General features: G+C 30.2%; 1 protein-coding gene across 6 annotated transcripts in view; it reads right to left on the bottom strand.

The window, feature by feature from the left end:
* Evi5 (Ecotropic viral integration site 5) overlaps positions 1 to 20,015 on the bottom strand; it is a 42,808-nt gene extending 22,793 nt beyond the window's left edge. For 2 of the 6 annotated variants that reach the window (XM_026640581.2, XM_026640623.2), the window contains exons 1-3: positions 19,878 to 19,987; positions 10,710 to 10,767; positions 895 to 1,025 (exon numbers count right to left, since the gene is read on the bottom strand). In XM_026640581.2, the coding sequence (XP_026496366.1) occupies positions 895 to 985 (91 nt within the window). In that variant the 5' untranslated portion in view covers positions 986 to 1,025; positions 10,710 to 10,767; positions 19,878 to 19,987. Of the gene's footprint in view, positions 1 to 894; positions 1,068 to 10,709; positions 10,768 to 19,877 lie in introns of all 6 variants that reach the window. The other 4 variants (XM_026640590.2, XM_026640607.2, XM_026640598.2 and 1 more) reach the window with 4 other exon arrangements.
* Positions 20,016 to 20,246: the final 231 nt, after the last annotated feature.

The raw sequence follows: 20,246 nt of genomic DNA, 5'->3' as shown, positions 1-20,246 counted from the left end.
TTCATGAACCCTGTGTTTTTATTATTGGGATTGTTAGTTAGTTGTAGTGTTTCAAATTTTTTATAAACGAAACGCATGTTATCGTTATGGAAACGTGGTTCTTACTAAGTTGTATAGAAGTAAGCATATCTCTTCGTAAATGACTTATTTTTTCAAATGTTTTTCTATCTTAATTTCTACAATCTCAATTAAATAATAAAAAACGAATATATTCACAAATACTTTACCTGTTATGTTATTATATAATGACTTAAACATTACGAAAGCAAATATTACAAACCCGCTCTAAAACAATTGTGTTAAAATTAATAACTATATTAAAATTATTAGTAACTCAAAATATACGCTATGCAATTAAATTAAAATATCGTCACTTGATAACTTTATTAGATAACATTGAGGAATTTTGTGTGCAATAGATTGAATTCTTGAAATTAAATTCGTTGTTTGAATTAGTAGAAGTGCGGGGTGAAGCGGTGTCGGGTTAGTTTCGGGGTTATGCGATGCAGGCGTATTTACAGTGCATGCTCTCGAGTACAATGAGAATTTCTGTCTGCTGTTTTAATCGAATTGACGAAGCGATGGAATGCTTTCTATGTTACTGAATTCTGTTTATTAAAATCAACGAAAGGCCACTCTATCTGGCGCTGAAGGGCTCTCGCCTGTGATTCGTTAGTGTATATGTACTTTTTGTCGATTGAATTGTGTGGAAATTGTAAACAATAAGGGTTATTTTAACAAGTACAATTTGTCTAATATATATGTATATATAGTTTTATAATTTATGTTATCGACTTGGTCGACGATGTCGAATGCCGATCAAATACGTTGAAACCGTGATAAGACAGACCGAAATCCTCGAGCGCGTATTAGTGTGTTAATCAGCCAACAAACCGTCAAGGAATGAGACAGGCGACTCTGTATTACTAGCAATCGGAGTAGCACTGCAGGCTGCTGCTTCCCGGCCGTCCACGTCCACCTTCATGTTGAGGCCTCTGCCATATAGCGGGCACTCGAGCACCTCTCTGCACCACAACTTTACGTCAGATCCATCGCTTCACTAACTCCTATAGGATATTCCTTGAGTAACCCATTTTATGTATGATACTATGTTTTTTTTTGTATATATTGTATGGATGTAATTTTCAACCTTGTGTTCTATAACTAAAAGAAACGTCACCCGCCTTAATTACACGTGAATCATCGATTACTATTTGCCGACATGCATATTTATGAATGTTTACAAAATACACAAATAGGTATTCTATAACGCTGGTATGTATCGAAATGTTTCCAAGCAATATATTTTAAAATTTATATGAATGATTGAGACCATTACCCGAAATGAATCAAAAATTATAAAAGAGTGCAGTCATGCATTTGGACTTATAATCACCCTCATGGTATGATAAGGTGTACTTTCACCATAGAATAAAATTATTATAATGTTCACGGGTTACCGTAACATGCAAAAAGAGCATGGATATAAAATATAATATTGAGTCTTGCTAATGTGTGCATAACATTTCACTAAGTTTTGGATTCAGGGAATTACTTATTTTACAATAATAAACGGCACTAGATATAGTATTACTCGTATAATCCTTACTCACAGACAGAGCTATGTAGACAGTAATTAAGTTGTCAGAGTAAGCCTCCAGGGAAATTAGGCTGTTTTAAATCCTAGACATTAAAATTTTGTCCGGCGCCGTTTGACTGGAGACTAGCGATGCACAACAAATAATAAAATGGCAAATGTTTACAATATAAACACGGGAAACTTCACGACATTGCAGATTAGGGAACTGAAGATCGCATGAGTTTTGATGAAACCGTGTAGGTGAAAGTTAGTGATACTCGCGGCGGTCGGCCGGCCACTAAGCATGAAGGCCGCGCATCCGTCACTGCTAGGGTAACCACGTTTCTAAGAAAATCTAAATTAAATATATAAAATATTTTTTCCCTTATATTCTGCCTCCCCGAGCGGTCATATAATTGACATTTGTTTTTTGTACAGCAAGGCTTAAACTTAATATACCTCCGTTGATATTTTTTATTTTACAATTCTACATACCTGGTAAGGTATATAAGGTTTGTGATACCTATTCACATTTACTTGGAAGGTATTGTGACCGTATATTAATATACACCAATCCCTTTCACAGTAAAAAAAAAACTGAGTGATATAATGTAAATTCATACTTAAAATATAATAACGTAAAAGTTTACGCTACACGAGGGAATGATATCGTGATGCGTCGGGTAATTGACACTTTAATTAATATATATTAGTTGGGTATTTAACACAACGAAACGCAATATAAGACAATATATTAAAAAAACAAAGGTGTTTTATTTCACGTATATTTTGTTATATTCTATTTATGTCATGTTGATTTATATTTACTATGTAAAATTAATACTCTTTTTATTAAGTCTTAAAATAGATTTAAAGATGAAGATATCACAATTGAAAAGACTATTGAAAATAAAAGTCATAGAAGCTGAGTAGTTGCTCGCCGTGTAATTTTCCCTAGGTTATGTATTTTCCCGAAGACCTCAAAATGTAACTTTATACATGGGTTTAGTCCTGATGATATAGCAGACGGACAGAAGTACATTCGCATTTATAATTATATATTGTGATGAATGTATTTTACTTATAAGATCATTGCACATAGAACGTGGTTTTTTAGCTTAGTTATTAGTTTAGTTAGCAATAACGGTTGAAGGTTTTAATTTTTATTTAGGTCTGTGACTATGGAAATGGTCTAGAGGATATCCGCCTCTCGGTTGATGTAGCTCTTCCTTAAGAATTGTTTTCTTTTTCAAGTAATATTACAATATTACAGACTATATGTATATAACCTTTAACTATTTACTACTCATATATATACTGATATATATAAAACTCGGTTGCAGATTAAAATTATATTTAATTAATTACAGTTTCATTGAATATATAAATGAAAGTCGTCAGAATTAAGCCAGGTAGATATTCCCTATATAGTATGCATGTACATTTTAAATTTCATTTCAATTGAAACCGGATCCCACTCATGTATCAATCAGAAATAATTTATAGTATCTTTTAAAACGGGAAGTGGAATCAGTTGAGATTAAAATGGATGGGATTTCAGCTTTTCAAATTAAAATAATACGCTCGACTGGAATAACAAAGATACTTTGTGCTGCTGCCACCATTACATGCGGTACGCTTGCTTTTAAATTTTATTTGATTTACAAACATGTAAGGGTATACATATACTCCAATCCTAATCTTAAAAAAGCTAAATAAACAACATTTGACAGCAAATTGACGCGTTATCGTTGTATGAGAGCTTGTTTAATCTATGATATTCACTATGGATTTGCAAAAAAATGGCGTTTTAAACGTCGGCGAAAGTTTTATCGGAATTTTTGAAGTAAAATTAAAGTGGAAATAAGTAGTTAAGTGTAATAGTGTTGTATTATGAATAATAATATATTAATCATAAAATCTTAGTAGTGCACAATATACCCGAGTTATTAGCAAATCGCATGAAATACGTAATTCTATTGTTTGTTTATCTTTTTTTATACGTCCATTGAAATAGGCTATACAAATATATATGTATGTTTTATTTTCATTATATATATGTATATATACAGCTATGATGAAATATGTCATATATATAACTAAATGTAGCCATTTTTAATTTTTATAATTTCTGTATCAGCTAGATTATTTATACGATAGATAGATAAAACCCATTAGTCTTCTTATTTTTTAAGCCCACTATTGGCCGAAGCCGCTAGTTTTGAAAAGTCACCACGCGGCTCGAGTGCGGGGTGGGGAAGACTTATCTGACTCATATACGTTTACAATTCGGCACATAATCTGGTAATGCTACCGAATATACAGTAAAGACTATATTGTTTATAATATAAAATTAATCAATAATTATTCAAGTTCAACTTATCAACGACGTTTGTTCAGGGGTCTATGAATATTGTTTTTGGTGCTATTACTATACAGTAAGGCATTAATTAGCCTAACTGTATAGTAGTAATGCGAAACCACCACTTGTGCTCGAAGCTCACTGACTCATTTGACCTTTACAAATACTTTTTAACAGAAATAAATATTGTTTTAGTCTAGAATGATTAAAGGGTTCCTTGTTTGAAGTTAAGGTAGATCTTGGCGTCGGTACGTCACACGAAAACGAACGAACGTCAGAAAGAACGATACAACTGTTTAAGTTTTTTATTTTAAATAATAACTCAATCACGTTTGACGTGATTTGATATATATTTAGTTCCAAAAGTGAAGTTAAAACGTTCGCATATCAAGTGAAATACACGAATTTTGAAAATATTAAATTGAAATAAATTATGAGCGTAAAACTACGGTGTCCGACGAAGAAAACTTTAGCAATTTATGTACTTGAGCTGAGTAGATTTCGCTTTATTTTGTTCTTATTATCACTTTTGTACTTGTACAAGAATTTGAGTTTACCTTCCGTCAATAAATAGTTGCGGGTGAGGTAGGCACAATCCACCCCGAGGTGGGTGCGACCAGACAGGGCGTAGCACTAAACTTTTATTTATTAGGAAGTATTTATAGGTCGGTCTATGTCAAAGTAGGTTGAAACAAACCAGGACATTTTAAAGTTACCATTTCTTGCCTCGTTTATGGTATGAAGTAAAACTATGTATTATTCGTTTGTGTAAGATTTCCAATATTTGTATAATAAAACAAAATATATGTCGTCAAAATTGATATTCCAGAAAACTTAAATGAATACTTACACTGTAAGTGCAATACTTTCTCAAAGACTATGACACTTTTATTTTATAGTACAATATATGTAAGTAGTTGTAAAATTCGTGTAATCTTTTTCTATTTAATGAAACGTTTGTAATGAAATAAACACTGAAGGTTATTTCAAGTTTAGTTCTATGTTCTTTATTACTTAAGATTAGATTAGTGATGTGTTATATTAACGCAAAAAAATAGATTTTTTTTATATTTTACAATTTTAGAAGTATATTTTTAATGGTAACGTTAGTTATCAGTTGACCCAGTGACTTGAACACCTTCTTGAACGATGAGGATTTAAGCCATGGCTAGCACTGCTGTATTTTTATGTACTTTATTTATATATATGTATATAATTATGAAAAATATGAAAAATGAAACATAAAAACGCTGTGGCATTTAAAGAAAATATTGTGAGAAAGTGCATTCGTTAGATGACAATCTGATATATGTGTTTCCAGCCCGCATTAGAGCAACTTCGAGCAACAACAAGATGACGTGGTAGGTTTCCAGACGTAATGTTTCGAGAGGCTAAGTGATTATTAGGGCAAATTGGAAATAGCTTTTTTGATTTCTAGAAAATAATTTTTAAGAATTCAATTGCATTATTTTGTAATTTCTGACGTAGCTATTGCTAGCTTAAATATAAGCCCGATACTTTGACTTTAAAACTGTACACAATTCCTGCAGCCAAGTTGTTAGGGTGGTAATTACGCGATTCCGACTCCGCCCAGGATCAAGCGTCTCAACGACTTTTAAATGAGAATTTTTAACGGAAAGGCGTACACTAATTAAAAGCCAATTGTCCCGAGGATTACCTTTTTCACTCTTATTACACTAAATGTATTTTTTTTAAACATACAAGAGTATAAAATTAAGCGTTTGAAATTCTTCAAAGAAAATTACGAATATTTTTTCATTTTAAAGTTACATATATATGTTACGATATACAATAATACGTCATAACAGTTCATCATCGACTTTCGTTCGGTTTTACAAATTTCACATTAGTAACTAGTTAGTTTTTCGCCTGTTTCGTCGATTTCGATAAGTTTTTCATAATTTCATTTGTAGTCAAAAACTAAATGCACTTCTAGATATTAAATTAATTATATCATAGAACCAGTACATTTATACCTTTAAATAAATTTGACATCAAAATGTCATCACACGCTTGCTTCAGTTATCGACATACGTATGGCTAGAGAGCTGGCGAACAAAATTTCTGTATGATTTGCTTATGTGGCTCACCTTATTAATATTATTAATAGTATCATAAGAAACATTAAGGATTGCGTCTGCAATCACGGCAACTCCGTATTATCCATTGATAGAGCTTTGTAAAAGAAGGGGCAATCGATAGGAACCATTTCAAAATGTGTGCCAACTCTCTTTTCGTTTTCCTGCAGTCATGACAAATCAAATGGAAGCAAATAGAACCATGTAGTAGAGCATTAGTTAGAACCATTTAGTATAGTTTATTTTTTACGTTTTCAAAACTACGTCCCGCGATAATGTAGGACTTTGGATGTTTAAATCATGAATTTTCTTTGTTTCTAAGATGATATTTATCAACAATTTTAGAGGCAAGGCAGATAATTTAGAGGCTACTTTTTTTTCACAAACATAAAGCGCTTTAAAACACCCAGCTATAAAGAACTTTATTAAGTGGATTAAGTCTAGATTCGTATCAATCTGCAGTACGAACCGGTAAGTCGTAATTTAAATCGTGTCTCACCCGTGAAATGATTATAACCGACTTACGCTGATAAACCATTTTGATACTTGTGTGTATCCTATGTGTAATTATTATATCAATTATACATATCACATTTCGACATTTCACGCTATTGATCAGCAACGAGTTTTGATTGTCGTCTTACAGAATAACTTTACTGAACTTAAATCATTATATAATAAACGGATATTTACATTTCTTTTTATCGAATTTATTTAATTAATAAACCAAATTTAAATTTTAGAATGCTAAGATCTATTATCCATTCCTAAAATTGCGCTACCAACTACGGAAACAGATGTTATGTTCGTTGTGCATATTACTACACCGGCTCACTCGCTCTTCAAACTGAAACATAAATTCAAAGTATTGCTTGTGGGCAGCATAACTGATGGCATACTTGGAAATATACAAAGATTAAAATCAGAGTAAAAACAAAAATTGGTACCTTGAAAATACTTACAATAACAAAGGTAAATTTCATTTTAAAATACATACATACTCAAATATGGACATTAATATAAGATATAGCAAATATTATACATAAGTATACATAGTACTGAAGAATATCCGCAGATACGTATTCTATATATGTGTCTTTTGCTACTTGTTAGTTAGAAGATTCAAATACAGAGTCTGGCCAGTTATTCCCACGTCTCGGCAAACATGTTCAGACGTTGTCTGACCCCTCTGTGGTATTGAATCGTCATCCGATTGGATGATGATTCGACACCACTGAAAAGCCTAAACATATCCAGCGCTCCAGTGACACTTCGAGGTTGATCTTGATTTCAAAATTCGTTTAAGAGTAATTCACTATACTGCACAGTTTATTATATAACATCAGTAACCATCGATAAATCATCATCGCCAGAATTAATTACACCTTAAATGTCTATCAATTATGTGATTAAAGATTTAGCTACTACTTGCTTGTTTGCACTTGCATGTAAAAATATTAATGTTTGCCAGTAGAATATAAGGCTGTGTTACCTACTTAGATTTTTTTCCACAAAGCCAAACCAAAATTAAATTATTGTCTTCTTCTACTTCTAAGAGTTAAGAATATGAGGCAAAAATATGATGTCTATTTTTTATGCTAAAGTGAAATTCTACTTCTTATAAGATAACTCCATAAGCAATTCCTTAATCTGGCTGATTTGCATAAAATGTTGGTGTGTACATTACAAACCAATCGAATACTTTAAAGAATTGTAGATGCGCCGTAAATTACCAGATCTACTAACAATATGGTAGAGAAAAAACGAAACCTTTAAACATTCTATGCGTATAGCATTTGGTATTTTTACGACCAGCATTTTACAATACAATACTAAGACAAGATTCAGCTTACAATATTTCTAGTTAACATAGGTAATGCCAACCTAAGATTGCTTGCTTCCTGCCAACTTGCAGATTCTACATTTATTCAGAATCCCTTTTGTTTACGGTTTGAAATTTTCAAAGCATTAAAGCTGGGGCCTCTTAAAGTAATTACTTTACTGAAAAACTTTTCCACTAGCAGCGTGATTATTACTGGTGTAAAAACGAGTCCGTTTTTTACGGTTGCATTCTACGTAAAATATTCCTGAGCACGTCTAGTCTGGAGGACTTGCGGGCGATGGAAAAATGAGAACAAATAGTAAAAATATTAAAGTGACGTAAATAATGAAAATATTTCGATTCATTTCCAGTTGCAATTTTAAAATATGGTTAAAAAGACTCAGTAGAACATTCGATTTGTTGTTACTATTGGAAAACAATAGAGTTCAGAATGGCATAGTGCATATATTCAATAATGGTATTGTTTTAAATTGGGATAAACTGCGAATTGATCCAAACAACACACCAATCCAAACAAACGGAACATGCCTAATGTAAAAGTGTCGCCATTTTGTCGAGACTAAAGTTTAATGTATCAGTATCCACTAATACGCAGGAAAGGAAAACTCCTAATCTTCTCCTCAAACAGAGTCTTTGCCCAGCTGTTTATACACTATTACAAGGTCTCACTTTACTTTTTCTTTTCATCATTTATTGTTATGAAGATTGTTTCATATGTTTTAACAATCATGGAGCGAAAGCTACTGGAATGGTAATGAAATTTAAATACTTAGCCTTTTAATTATAACCATGTGTGCTTATTCTTCAATCGAGAAACATCGTCCACAATTAGAACACTATAATATAGTGTTCTTTTGCTAGCGGAAAATTAAATATAAATAACCAACTGCTTAAACGCGAGCGTAATCGCAGGAAATCTTAAGTTAATTGTACTTTAATGTGTATTGAATGCTATTAGACAACGAATAGATATTTAAGTAAATGTTACGTCAAAAACGTTTAGATGGTACATTTGTGGTTGAGACAAGTTAATTTATATCAACTTATAAATATTTGTAAAATTATATTTGATTTTGTTGAGGTCAGGTTAAGGTAAGGTCATGAATTTGTACTTCATTAAAGTATGATTGGTAATTCAACTCGTGCTGGTGGCGTAAAAAAATCGAAAGTTTTCCTGGATGTGTCAGAGAGATTTTTCCTCAAAAGGAAAGGAGGTATTTGGCCAGCTGTGAAACATTTACTGCCTGTTACTTAACATTACTATTACTAATGCAAAGGTACATTATACAAAATTCAAACTTGAATCCATCTCGACACTTTATAATTTAAATGAATATAAAAAAGAGCAACCTTTTCAAATAATTGTTTCAAGTGCATAAAGTTAAATCCGAAATGGAACAGATATGTGATATTTCTGTATCCATACAATATTCAATGCACTCGTGTCAGAGGGTTATTTTAGAAACATCTTAATATTGTAGAGGGCTCCCGATCTCGATTCATTCGGCCGTCATTTAAAATACAAAGCTTCTACAGACTAAAATGTCAATGGATTCAATAAAAAAATAATCTTATGTGTGTAATTTTCTTAGGCTTTCGGACGAATAGTATTATATGTAGACTGTTAGATATATATTATATTGATATAGAATATGGAGGTTGCACATAGTTGTATATAAGTATGTCATAATAATGAAACTGTCGGGTTCCGTATTTATAACATGGACGTTAACTGTTTTTTTTTTCTATTACTGTTTCGCGCGTTTGCCTTTGAGAACCAACAAAAAATTTCCAATCCGTTTAGATTATATTTTACTGGTTAAATAAAGTGTTCTATGTTGACTACACACGCTTTTTATATTTGACTAGAAGCAACTATTGACATTATTAACTATTTGGGTAAACAAGTCTACATATTTCTAAGGTTGACTTTTTTATTCATTTTTTTATATACAAAAAAAAAAGGTTTCATATGTGCGAGCATTTAAGAGGAAAATCTTCAAATTAGAATTGATGCGGTTATAAAAGCACGAAACACAAAATCACTGAAAACTTAAAGTCAATTCATCTCAAAGCACAAATGTAGCACTCGTTAAAATGTTACGTGAGTTTAAAGCCCAGCTACACGCTCAAGTACCAGACGCGCTAGTCAAGTTAGACGTCAAATTCGTTTGTAGATAAAACTAAACGGCTTTGCCTATAATTTTTATGTATGGTATTAGTTAAACAAAGCTGGGTCCTCTTCTTTCAAATTTTAAATCGATTAAGAAAGAAAGAGGGAAAACTATGCATAATTTATAAGTAAGGCCGAAAATGTCTAATGAAACATCCAAAGATATTTTTTCAAATCGTAAGTATTTGTCAAGAACCACAGTTCCCACATATACTTGTGGATGCAATCGTTCAATCAAAACTTAATTCCTACTTCGCATTGCCACAAATTTGGATTGCATTTAGTTTTTATTTGTATCCTGAAGCAATTTACAGGGTCACATAATTAAGTATAGTTAAGTTAGCTCGGTACACCGTGTTTAACAAACGTGTACTTTTTGTTAGAATTTTGACCGTCTAATTTATTGCTAGTGAAAGGTAAATATATACCAGGATGAAAACCGCTTCGTCCATAATTAGATAATCTGCATCAAGTTATGCACAGCAGATTTATTACAGTATAGATATTTTCATTATTTTATTTATAATGTCATAAAATCATTACCAACATTTGTGAGAGCTGAATTGACTCCAACGTTATATTATATAAAAAAGCAAATACTCGCAATCAATCTATAAAAAAAAAACATAAATCGTCGGTTAAGCATTACTTACCTTTAATTAGAGTAAAAGTCGATGTACACGTCACGGTTGGCGCTGGCTCGAACATTAACTGAAAAAAAAAAAATAGAATTTTATGCTACAACATATGTTACGTACTTTACACGAAGGTGCATTTTTCTTTAAAACAATCTTGGTGCCAATTTTTAGTTTCTACATTTCAAGTATTGTTGGAGTAACTGTAAACGTATCGTTCCGAAATCGTAAAATTTTGTTTAAGCATGGTATTTACGATACACGATATGTTGCTCACAAATTCCGTATGCGAGAACTACTTGAATTATTTGCTTTAGGTCTTAAGTTAGAAGCCTAGTTTCAGCCTGAGGTTTCACTCGTGTGAAGGGAGTGCGATGGGAGTTAACTGTTAGGTACCCTAAAACCCATTTTCCCTGATAACTTATTTGCAAAATTTCATGATAAATCTGTTTAATTTCTTAGGAGCCTTAAAAACTGTATTTGTCATTAATTAATTATTGCTTTTGTTTGTTTTTCTTTTATTACACATCAAATTACTTTTTAAAACTTTATTTTATTTTCTTTGATTATCATTTAATTACTAGTTCTTATTAGGTTCACTCCATGTTTTATTGTAACAGTGGAAACTTTGTTGTCTCATGTAAGACTTATTTTGGTATCAAATGTTTGTGTATGTTTACTATGCTGTATGTTTCCCCAAAAAAATAACAATAAAATTATGAAAAAACTCACAATCACCTTTATAATAACAGTTAGAATTGGTATTGTTTTTAGTAGTTGTGTATTTACTAATTATAATTCTTAAAACCTATTTCATTATGAATACCCTTATTAATATTTTTGATATTATCAAAGCACCACAACCCGTGGGTCATGTTACGTCACTAGCGAATCATAATGAATAAGTGAACTCAAAAGAACTCAAATGTTGTTAGGCGATACAAACTGGTAATCAGCAACAGAATGAGTGTCATTAGCAGTGGTCCAATATGTACGCTTCAGTTAATTTGAATAAGCGCGCCATTAATACGGTAGGTACCTACTAGAAGACTGTCTGCACATTCACGAAACCTATTCAGCGAAGTAAATTAGCCTGACGTCATAGACGATGAAAAATTATCCTCTTGACGAACCTCTTTTTATTAAAAAAAGTATTTACGTATTAAGTAGTAATGAAATTGTTAAGCTTATGAGATAAAAATGATTTATATAACTTGATTTTCATTTACATATTTTCAGACTGAATTCTTAGAGCCTGTTTCAAACGGAGTAGAGCGATAAACAAATCTTGTATTATATTATATATTCCATGCGATTTGTTAATAGATCCGCTATGTTATGCACTACAAACAGTTCTTGAATAATACATATTTATTTATAATACAACACTATTTCGCTTAACTACTTTTGTCCACTTTAATTTTACTTCTGACAACAATTGCTCTGACATTCATTTTTTAAAACATAATAAATACCATATTAAAGATCTCGACCAATCACATTACGTCAAATCAACGTCTACGACTTTTTTCCTGTGATTAAAATAGGCAGTTGGTAGGTAGGTAATACTTTTCAGTTGTAAACTTCGTCGTCATGTTTTTTTTCTATCCATCTAATCCAAGGGTAAAAAACACTGATTACAAAATGTGTCAGCTTTCAAACGTCGCGACCAATGCACTAGTGGACTTTAAATTATTACTCTTTAAGCTTGTTATGAGTAATTTACATTTTTGTACGCCGCTCTGCATAGTTTGCTTTTGTTTTATGACGTTATTATACACGTTGGTTATAGCGTTAACGCTTCTTTTATTGGGCTTCGTTTTTGATTTTCTTCTGTATACGTAACATGCACTTTTTTTAGTAGATAAAATTTAAACGTAAGTTATCTGCTTTTATCGGTTAAAATTGACTATTAATAAGCGTTTTATAAAGTTTCGAAACATTTTAATTATAAAAACTTGTTATTTTTTTATGAATTTGATATTATTATTTATTGACGATAGCTCGATACATGCATTAGTTAAATTGCAAGATAGATCATATACTTTAAAAACGTGAAGCCCGGTAAGCGTGGACCGCAGTGTTAGTGTGCGTTAGCCGAGGACACTCCACGTGGGTAGCATGACTCACTTAAAAACCAGTTTCCATCAATGCGAGACAGGACATACACGCACCAGTTTGCCTTGCTCTGCGGACTACTAATCAACTTCTAAACAATAATTTTCACCGTTATAACATACGAAAAATAAATATATTTTAGGATAATGTTTATATCACAGTTAGATATATAGCTTATAATTTTTTTATCTATCCCCTGGAACACCATATATACGAAGGTTTTATCGTAACGAGTTTTATCAAATATTAAAATAATTCCACCTTACATCGTTACACCAGACAAAGGAACAATCAATATCATGACCGTGCTCTCGTGAAATGCTCAAATATATACTTATATATTTTTATAGGAATAATGCCTACAGAGGTCAAAGTAGCTTAAATTTACCTACAGAGATCAGATGACAAATGATGACCTCTGTATGCATTTACAATAGTAGAGTACTATTTCAAACAGTGTCGAGTAATTTGGCTGAACACTGACTCACTATTTGGTTTTTAAACAGATCAGATTTAAAAAAATACATTGTGGTTTATAATACGAACACATTTACTTAGGTAATCTTCTTACCCATAAACCAAATAAATTAAATTTTACCATTATAAAGTGTTTATATGACTATAAATAAAAATTTGCTATTACACGCGATATAATGAGCCAATCAGTGTTACTTTTAACCTGCAATATAATTTACATGAGGTTTAACTATCACTAATATGCTACAAAGTCACAGCTAAATCTGGTTGATCTTTGAACATAATTGTAATGATGTTCAAACGATTTTGATTAAAAACGAATAACCCTTACATATAGTAACGTTATTATTTCTAATAACATAAATGTATTTTTGGGTTTAAAATATTAAACTAGATGGTAGGGTTTTGTGCAGATCGAGTAGGTAACATCAACTCAGTTGTAATTCATCTGTCACATATTAATATTAAAAGAGAGTCAATGCGATTAAATGAACAAGGGAATTAATAGGAGAAAAATTATTGTACTTCCTATATTTGAAAACGCATTGTCAGTGTAAGGAAAAGCAAACACCTTTTGTTACGATACATTCATACTTATGGACTGAGTTGGAAATAGTCATTGACCAAACAAACCAACATTATCAGGTGGCCCATTTCCTCTTTCTTTATAATATAAAAAATAAAATCCTTTATACATGCCAATTATTTCAGTTAATATTTTGTACTGTTAAAGACTTTAATCTTTGTATCATTTAAATGTTATTAGGCCCAACTAAAAGTAATGTATATTTTTTTGTGTCTATAATTAATCTTATGTTCGGCGGTGAAAACATCGTCGAGGAAAATTGCATGTGTCTAATTTCAATGAAATGTATCCATCAACCCGCATTGGAACAGCGTGGTGGTATAATATCCAAACCTCGCCCCAAAGGGAGAGGAGACCTTAGCCCAGCAGTTACATATATAAGCTGTTACTTTACAACTAAAATAAATGTACACCTTTAATTAAGTGAAGTTATTCAAATTCAATCCTAGTTTCAATAAGCTTTGTTCTCTTTTTATCATTAAATTAGGAGCTTCATATTCACGCTAATTAACCTTTTACCAAAAGTAATGTAAGGATTAATTAAAACTTTAGACCAAAATTATTCCATATCATTTTCAACTTCAAAAATTATGATATTTTGTTCAAAATGAGTTTTGTATGCATGTACGTACGTAAGTTGTATTAAATTTATTTTTCACAAAATAATATATGTAATATTTACATACTAAATTGCCATATTTTATATAATGATTATTTTCAAAACAGATATTTAGAGTCCTCTAGAGATGTATTTATATAAGTAACCGAGTCTTACTTTGAATAACTTACCACAGATTACATCATATAAAACCACGCTTCTTGTATTTATTTAGGAATAATGTATATCTCAATTTTGGTCACAACAGAATCTTACGACTAATTATTAGGGCGTGTACATACATACGTCATCATATCAAGTTTAGTATTTATTTAAATGAAAAATATACTTTAAAGACAAATTTTAAATCATTTCAGTCTGTTCTGTAACGTGACCAGTCACCACCATCCTGACGAATCTAGCTATGTTCGCGTTTAAGCCAATCGAATACAATTGAGATTCCGCTCCGTGTTTCACATCCGAATTACCAAACAAATGTGGACTGTCATACTAAATTCATTTTATTCGAATGCTGATGTTGGTATTTAGAGACAGTATAATATAATTTCCAATTCTGATATATTTGGCGGATTTCTATAATTGTATTCGATCACGTGGAACAGTGGACTAATTAGTTATTGATGCACAATGCTTTTACGTGGGACTGAAAGCTATGTTAAAGTTTTGATTGGTCATTCAGAAGGTACACGCCAATTTAGCATAACATTAACTAAACTAACTATAATTAAAATATAATAATCTGATATTTAAGGAAGCAAACTCTTTCATGTTTAATGAAATGAAAATAATATGATAAAATTATACATTCAAATTCAATGTCACCCTTTTATCAAAGTTTAATATTAATTTGTTTTCCTTTAAAATGTTTTCGGTAGCTTTCATGTCGTTTGTAGATAGTTCTATATACGACTATAACATATCAGTCCCGTCCTGAGATCCCGAATACCTGGCAACCCTTGTCTTATGTCATTTGCTGGTGATGTGTTCACATGATATATAACAAGAGTATATACAAACCGGTTATTTGACACTGGTGAGTCACTTAGATAATAAACATATACAAGCGTGACTGTACCTTTACATCTATATTATATATTAAATTAAATATCAAAATATACAAACAAAATATTTATGGAAACTATCTATTATAATTATTGAATGTTTTTTTTTGTAACGATTTTGTAGGATCTATATATCATATTTATATATATAGTTGTCGCCCGCGGCTTTGCTCGAGTTTTAAGGGTTAGTAGTCAGATTTCAGGTACAAAAAAGTTATCCTTGCTTCATACCAAATGTTATCAAATTTTGTTCAGTAGTTTTGCCGCGAAAGAGTAACAAACAGACACTTTCGCATTCATAATATATAAGTATAGATAATGCTGGAGTGTTTGAACAGTTGAACAACACGTTTATCTAAATTCAGGCAATCCGAATTTAAGTGATAGCACTATTATCACGACTTTTCGGGTTAGTTAGCCCGTTCAATGAGGGTTGTGGCCTGTGGGCTACATAATGAAAATTTTATGATTTACTTTGATTGAGAAAACATATTACTACATATAAAAGTGGTTCCGAAGCTGGTCATGAAACAGATTTAAAGTTTAACGCTTTATTATAAGTTCTAGTTAGAAAACGAATAATTTTAATGTAGTTGTGGTTTGAGAAAGTATAATTTATTATGTAATTATAATTTAACAAATTTTAGTCGTAGTTAATAACAATATGGTTAACATTCATTTTAAGTAAGATTTATAGTTTCATTACATGGGAAAAGGAATTTTCATTTTTTCATTTTCATGTAAATATTCTCATCAAAGAATCGAATTATTGTTTTTTTTTTCTCAACCGGGTCAAGACCAAAAATAAGTAAATAATGAGATAACCAATTGCTTATAAAAGTAATTTATTTTGTATTCATCCTAGTCAATGTTTTTCAATCATTATATGAAAATATGAGAACAGACGTATGAAACTAATACTCTGACTTATCAGATTACTAAACTTCATAAAGCGTTTTAATTATTAACAGTCCATAACATAAAAAAAAAACATTTCCAAAGCGATAAGGAAACATTCGTTATTTCTATTGTTGCTGTTAAAATTTAATATAATTGTGAACATTAAACGAAATAAAATACGTACAATTATATATCTTTAAATTGCGATACTCGATTGTTACATGCGATTTGATATAGTAATCTTTAAACATGATCCTTATCAAATACATATCTGATTTTAAGCTATTTACGTATTCCTACTAATTCATTGCAAGTACTTCTAACACATTAATACATAATGGCTTAATTATCGTCAAGTTACCGCTACATCACATCTCGATCAGCCTCTATAGAGATCGAGTCATAACAGCGCGAGTACATCGACCTAAAGCATGCTCCAGCTCACTCACTCTTGGAGGCGAAAACTATTTCCATCTCGTTTCGATCAATTAATTTTTCGTGTGGCATAGCTTTTTCTCAGATACACATTTCCGCACGCTTGACTCTGTTATTCGTTGCGAGCAATCACGCAATCTTTCTAGTGACGACAACGTAATATTACCGTTTTATGATACTAAAATGCCACTACTTTTTGCCACTATGTGTCCCTTACACGAGAATTCTATAAGTATGTACCAAATGTAGCTCTATTACATCAAAATAATAAGCTAGTGAAATATATTTCATTCATATAATTATTATGTTTAACGATAAGCGGAGACATTTTGGAAAAGTGTTTTAAAACTGTTGGTATATAAGAAATATTAATATACTAAAATGAAAAGCCTAGCCTTGTCTATAAATTGTTATAATTACAAAATTGCATGTTCATGAGGTATGTACTTGGTTCGTAAAGGATACATAAAATATGAATAGACTAGTATTATATTAAAATATTCAAGATAAATCATTTAAGTACGTAAGTCCGCAAGAAAATAATTATTTGAGTAATTTTTAGTGTCTGTTTTCACGTGTTCATTTTTTCAAATGTTTTCGTTCCGTGTGCATACTATATATATATATGGTACATTAACTACCAAAAAAATATATATTGATACATTGATATTAACAGATGAAAAAATATTTAGAAAATAACGTAAACATTGATAAATTTTGACATGATCATTGACAATTTTTGATTGTGGCTCATACTTCAAACTACACTATATGGAATTCTACTTTTGTGTCTGTTATTTTCTCAATGAATACATTGATATAATGGTTTACACGATTTAAATGTTTATATTTATACAGCAGAACCTATTTTCCTATTACCGAAAAAATATATCGGCCGCGTTAATATTGAATATCATGAATAATTACTGGTGTCTGAATTAAGTTTTATTACTTTTGTTGGTTTTAAAATAATGGCTTTTCTTCTTATAAAATTATTTCAATACTGTTACATATGGCAGAGTTGATTAGTTTTTACAGATGCCAATATGAATTTTTGTATACTAATGGCAATTGAAAATAAACTGATTATTTGTTTTGTATATAGCTTAGAGATAAAAAAACATTTTTTACCATTTTAATTTTGTCAGTTGCCGGATTCTGAACGGATTATTATAAGTTTTGTCGAACAAGGTATAACTAATCATTTTTTAATTCAAGCAATTTCTTATTAAATTATGGTTATCCTAAAAGCATAAACCAACTATAAATTTTAGGAAGAAAGTAATATATCAAATATTTAATATATTATATTTTTTCAGTGCCAATTATAAATGGAGTCCAAAAAATATTAAAATGAATATGTAGTGTATGGACCTCTTGGAAAAAATATTCTTAATAAATGTATAAACGCAACACATTTATTTTATATGAGGAATTATAAGAATTTACAATTCTATGGCAAGATCAACACCTATTCCTATGCTCGGTTTTAAGGTTCATATTTGGTATTTATCTTAAGTTTGGTCATGTAAAGGCGTTTATTATTACTTTGTAGTAAACTACCCTGATGATACAATAATACTTTTTACTCAATTCATAAACATATTCTTCTGGCTGTTCATCAAGCAAAAGACAGTAAGAATGCAGAGCACAATTCATTAACTTCAATAACATTGAAATAATATTTTATATAAAATTTATAAACTAGTTCTAAGTTAGCTAAAGTTACTTGTAAGTAAGTACTAACTAAAGTAAAGTTCTAAGTTAGTAAAACTAGTTCATTAGTTAAGATTGACCAATCAATTGACAAAAAAAATAATGTGTATGAAGGAACATCCATTTTGTATATGATATTACATTATTATTGCACCAGATTGAAGTATGTATTTACTACATGGTTAAAATAAATTAGAGACTTTTAAATAGTCCTAGAATAATTATAAACATTAAATCAAAATACAATAAAAAAGTTATTCATTTTTTCTTATATTACCAACAGGATGTCAGTTCAGTTTTGGGATAATAAATAGCTGTAACTTCCCTGTGTATACAATATAACTTACTTATAATATCTTACTGTATTTTATGTAGTATGGAATCCACTATAATCACAACAAATAATAGTCACCTTATTGTTGTATTATATTTGTTATAAAGAAAATAGAGGTAATTTTAATATGAGCATAGTAAATATTGATCTATTGGTAATTATAACATAAATCAACTTTGTTTATATGTCTTTTTCTTACTTACTATACATGTAAGACTTTATGTCAGACCATGTATAAGCAAAAATTTTAAACTGTCAATAAAAAAATTGTATAATAATTTTATTAGAATAACACAGAGTAATCTCCTTGTTATAATTCATTTTAACTTACATGTGCCATTCAAGTAAGTAAGTTGAAATATTTTTTAATCTTAAAATCAGAAATATAGGACAGTTGATATAAAAAGAATGACAGATTAAGACAATTTGTCAGTTTTGAAAGTTTCGTTAAATGAAAACAATCTTATTAAAAATTAATAGTTACAAAAAAAATTATAAGTTTGACGAAATGTATGGTTTGACGTATTTGAAACTATTTGAGTAATATAAATTAAAAGTTAGAGAACATTGTTTCCAAAAAATAATACAACTATCACGAATAACAAAAAATATGAACAATTTTATATGTATGCATGAAGTAACATTTATTATTTGAACTAGTGAAAATATGTACAGATCTTTAAAACTTTGCTGAAATTGAATTGAATAATAAGAATTTAAATATAAATTAATTTAACAAACACCAAACATTTTTAAAATATCTGTTATTATAATTAATAAAAATATTTGTTTTGTTTGCAATACAGAACTTAACACGTTAACTGCATACATAAAGCGTCGGAATTTCTATTTAGTACTGTTACTTTCGCCACAAAGATCTTTTAATGTAAATTCTGTTGACAAATATATTTATAACAAAGGAAAAAATATATATACTTACATTTTGTTGCGTAGGCACACAATGGCAAGAATAATTTGTTTTGTTTAATTATAATATAAATATGAAAAAATTGGAACCGCCCAGCTGGCAGAACTGTGATTGTAAGTCAGTCACAGAGAATGTGAACAGACTATAAACAATACAAATTTTCGACATTAGCTTTCGTTCAGAAAACATAATATAATTTTACTTAATCGATTAAAACTATTAATTGATTATTATTTCAAATAAAATAAATTATCAAAAGGTATTTAAAAAAATATCTTGAATTTATTTGAATCAATTTTGAGAAAAAAATGAACATTGATTTTTTCTAGACTTTATTAAGATAGAAATTGACTTTCTTAACTTACAATAAAATTTACGGAA

The sequence above is a fragment of the Vanessa tameamea genome, chromosome Z, assembly GCF_037043105.1.
Source record: "Vanessa tameamea isolate UH-Manoa-2023 chromosome Z, ilVanTame1 primary haplotype, whole genome shotgun sequence".
Lineage (NCBI taxonomy): Eukaryota > Metazoa > Arthropoda > Insecta > Lepidoptera > Nymphalidae > Vanessa > Vanessa tameamea.
The sequence above is the reverse complement of the archived record's forward strand: the minus strand, read 5'-3'. Positions and strand labels throughout refer to the sequence as shown.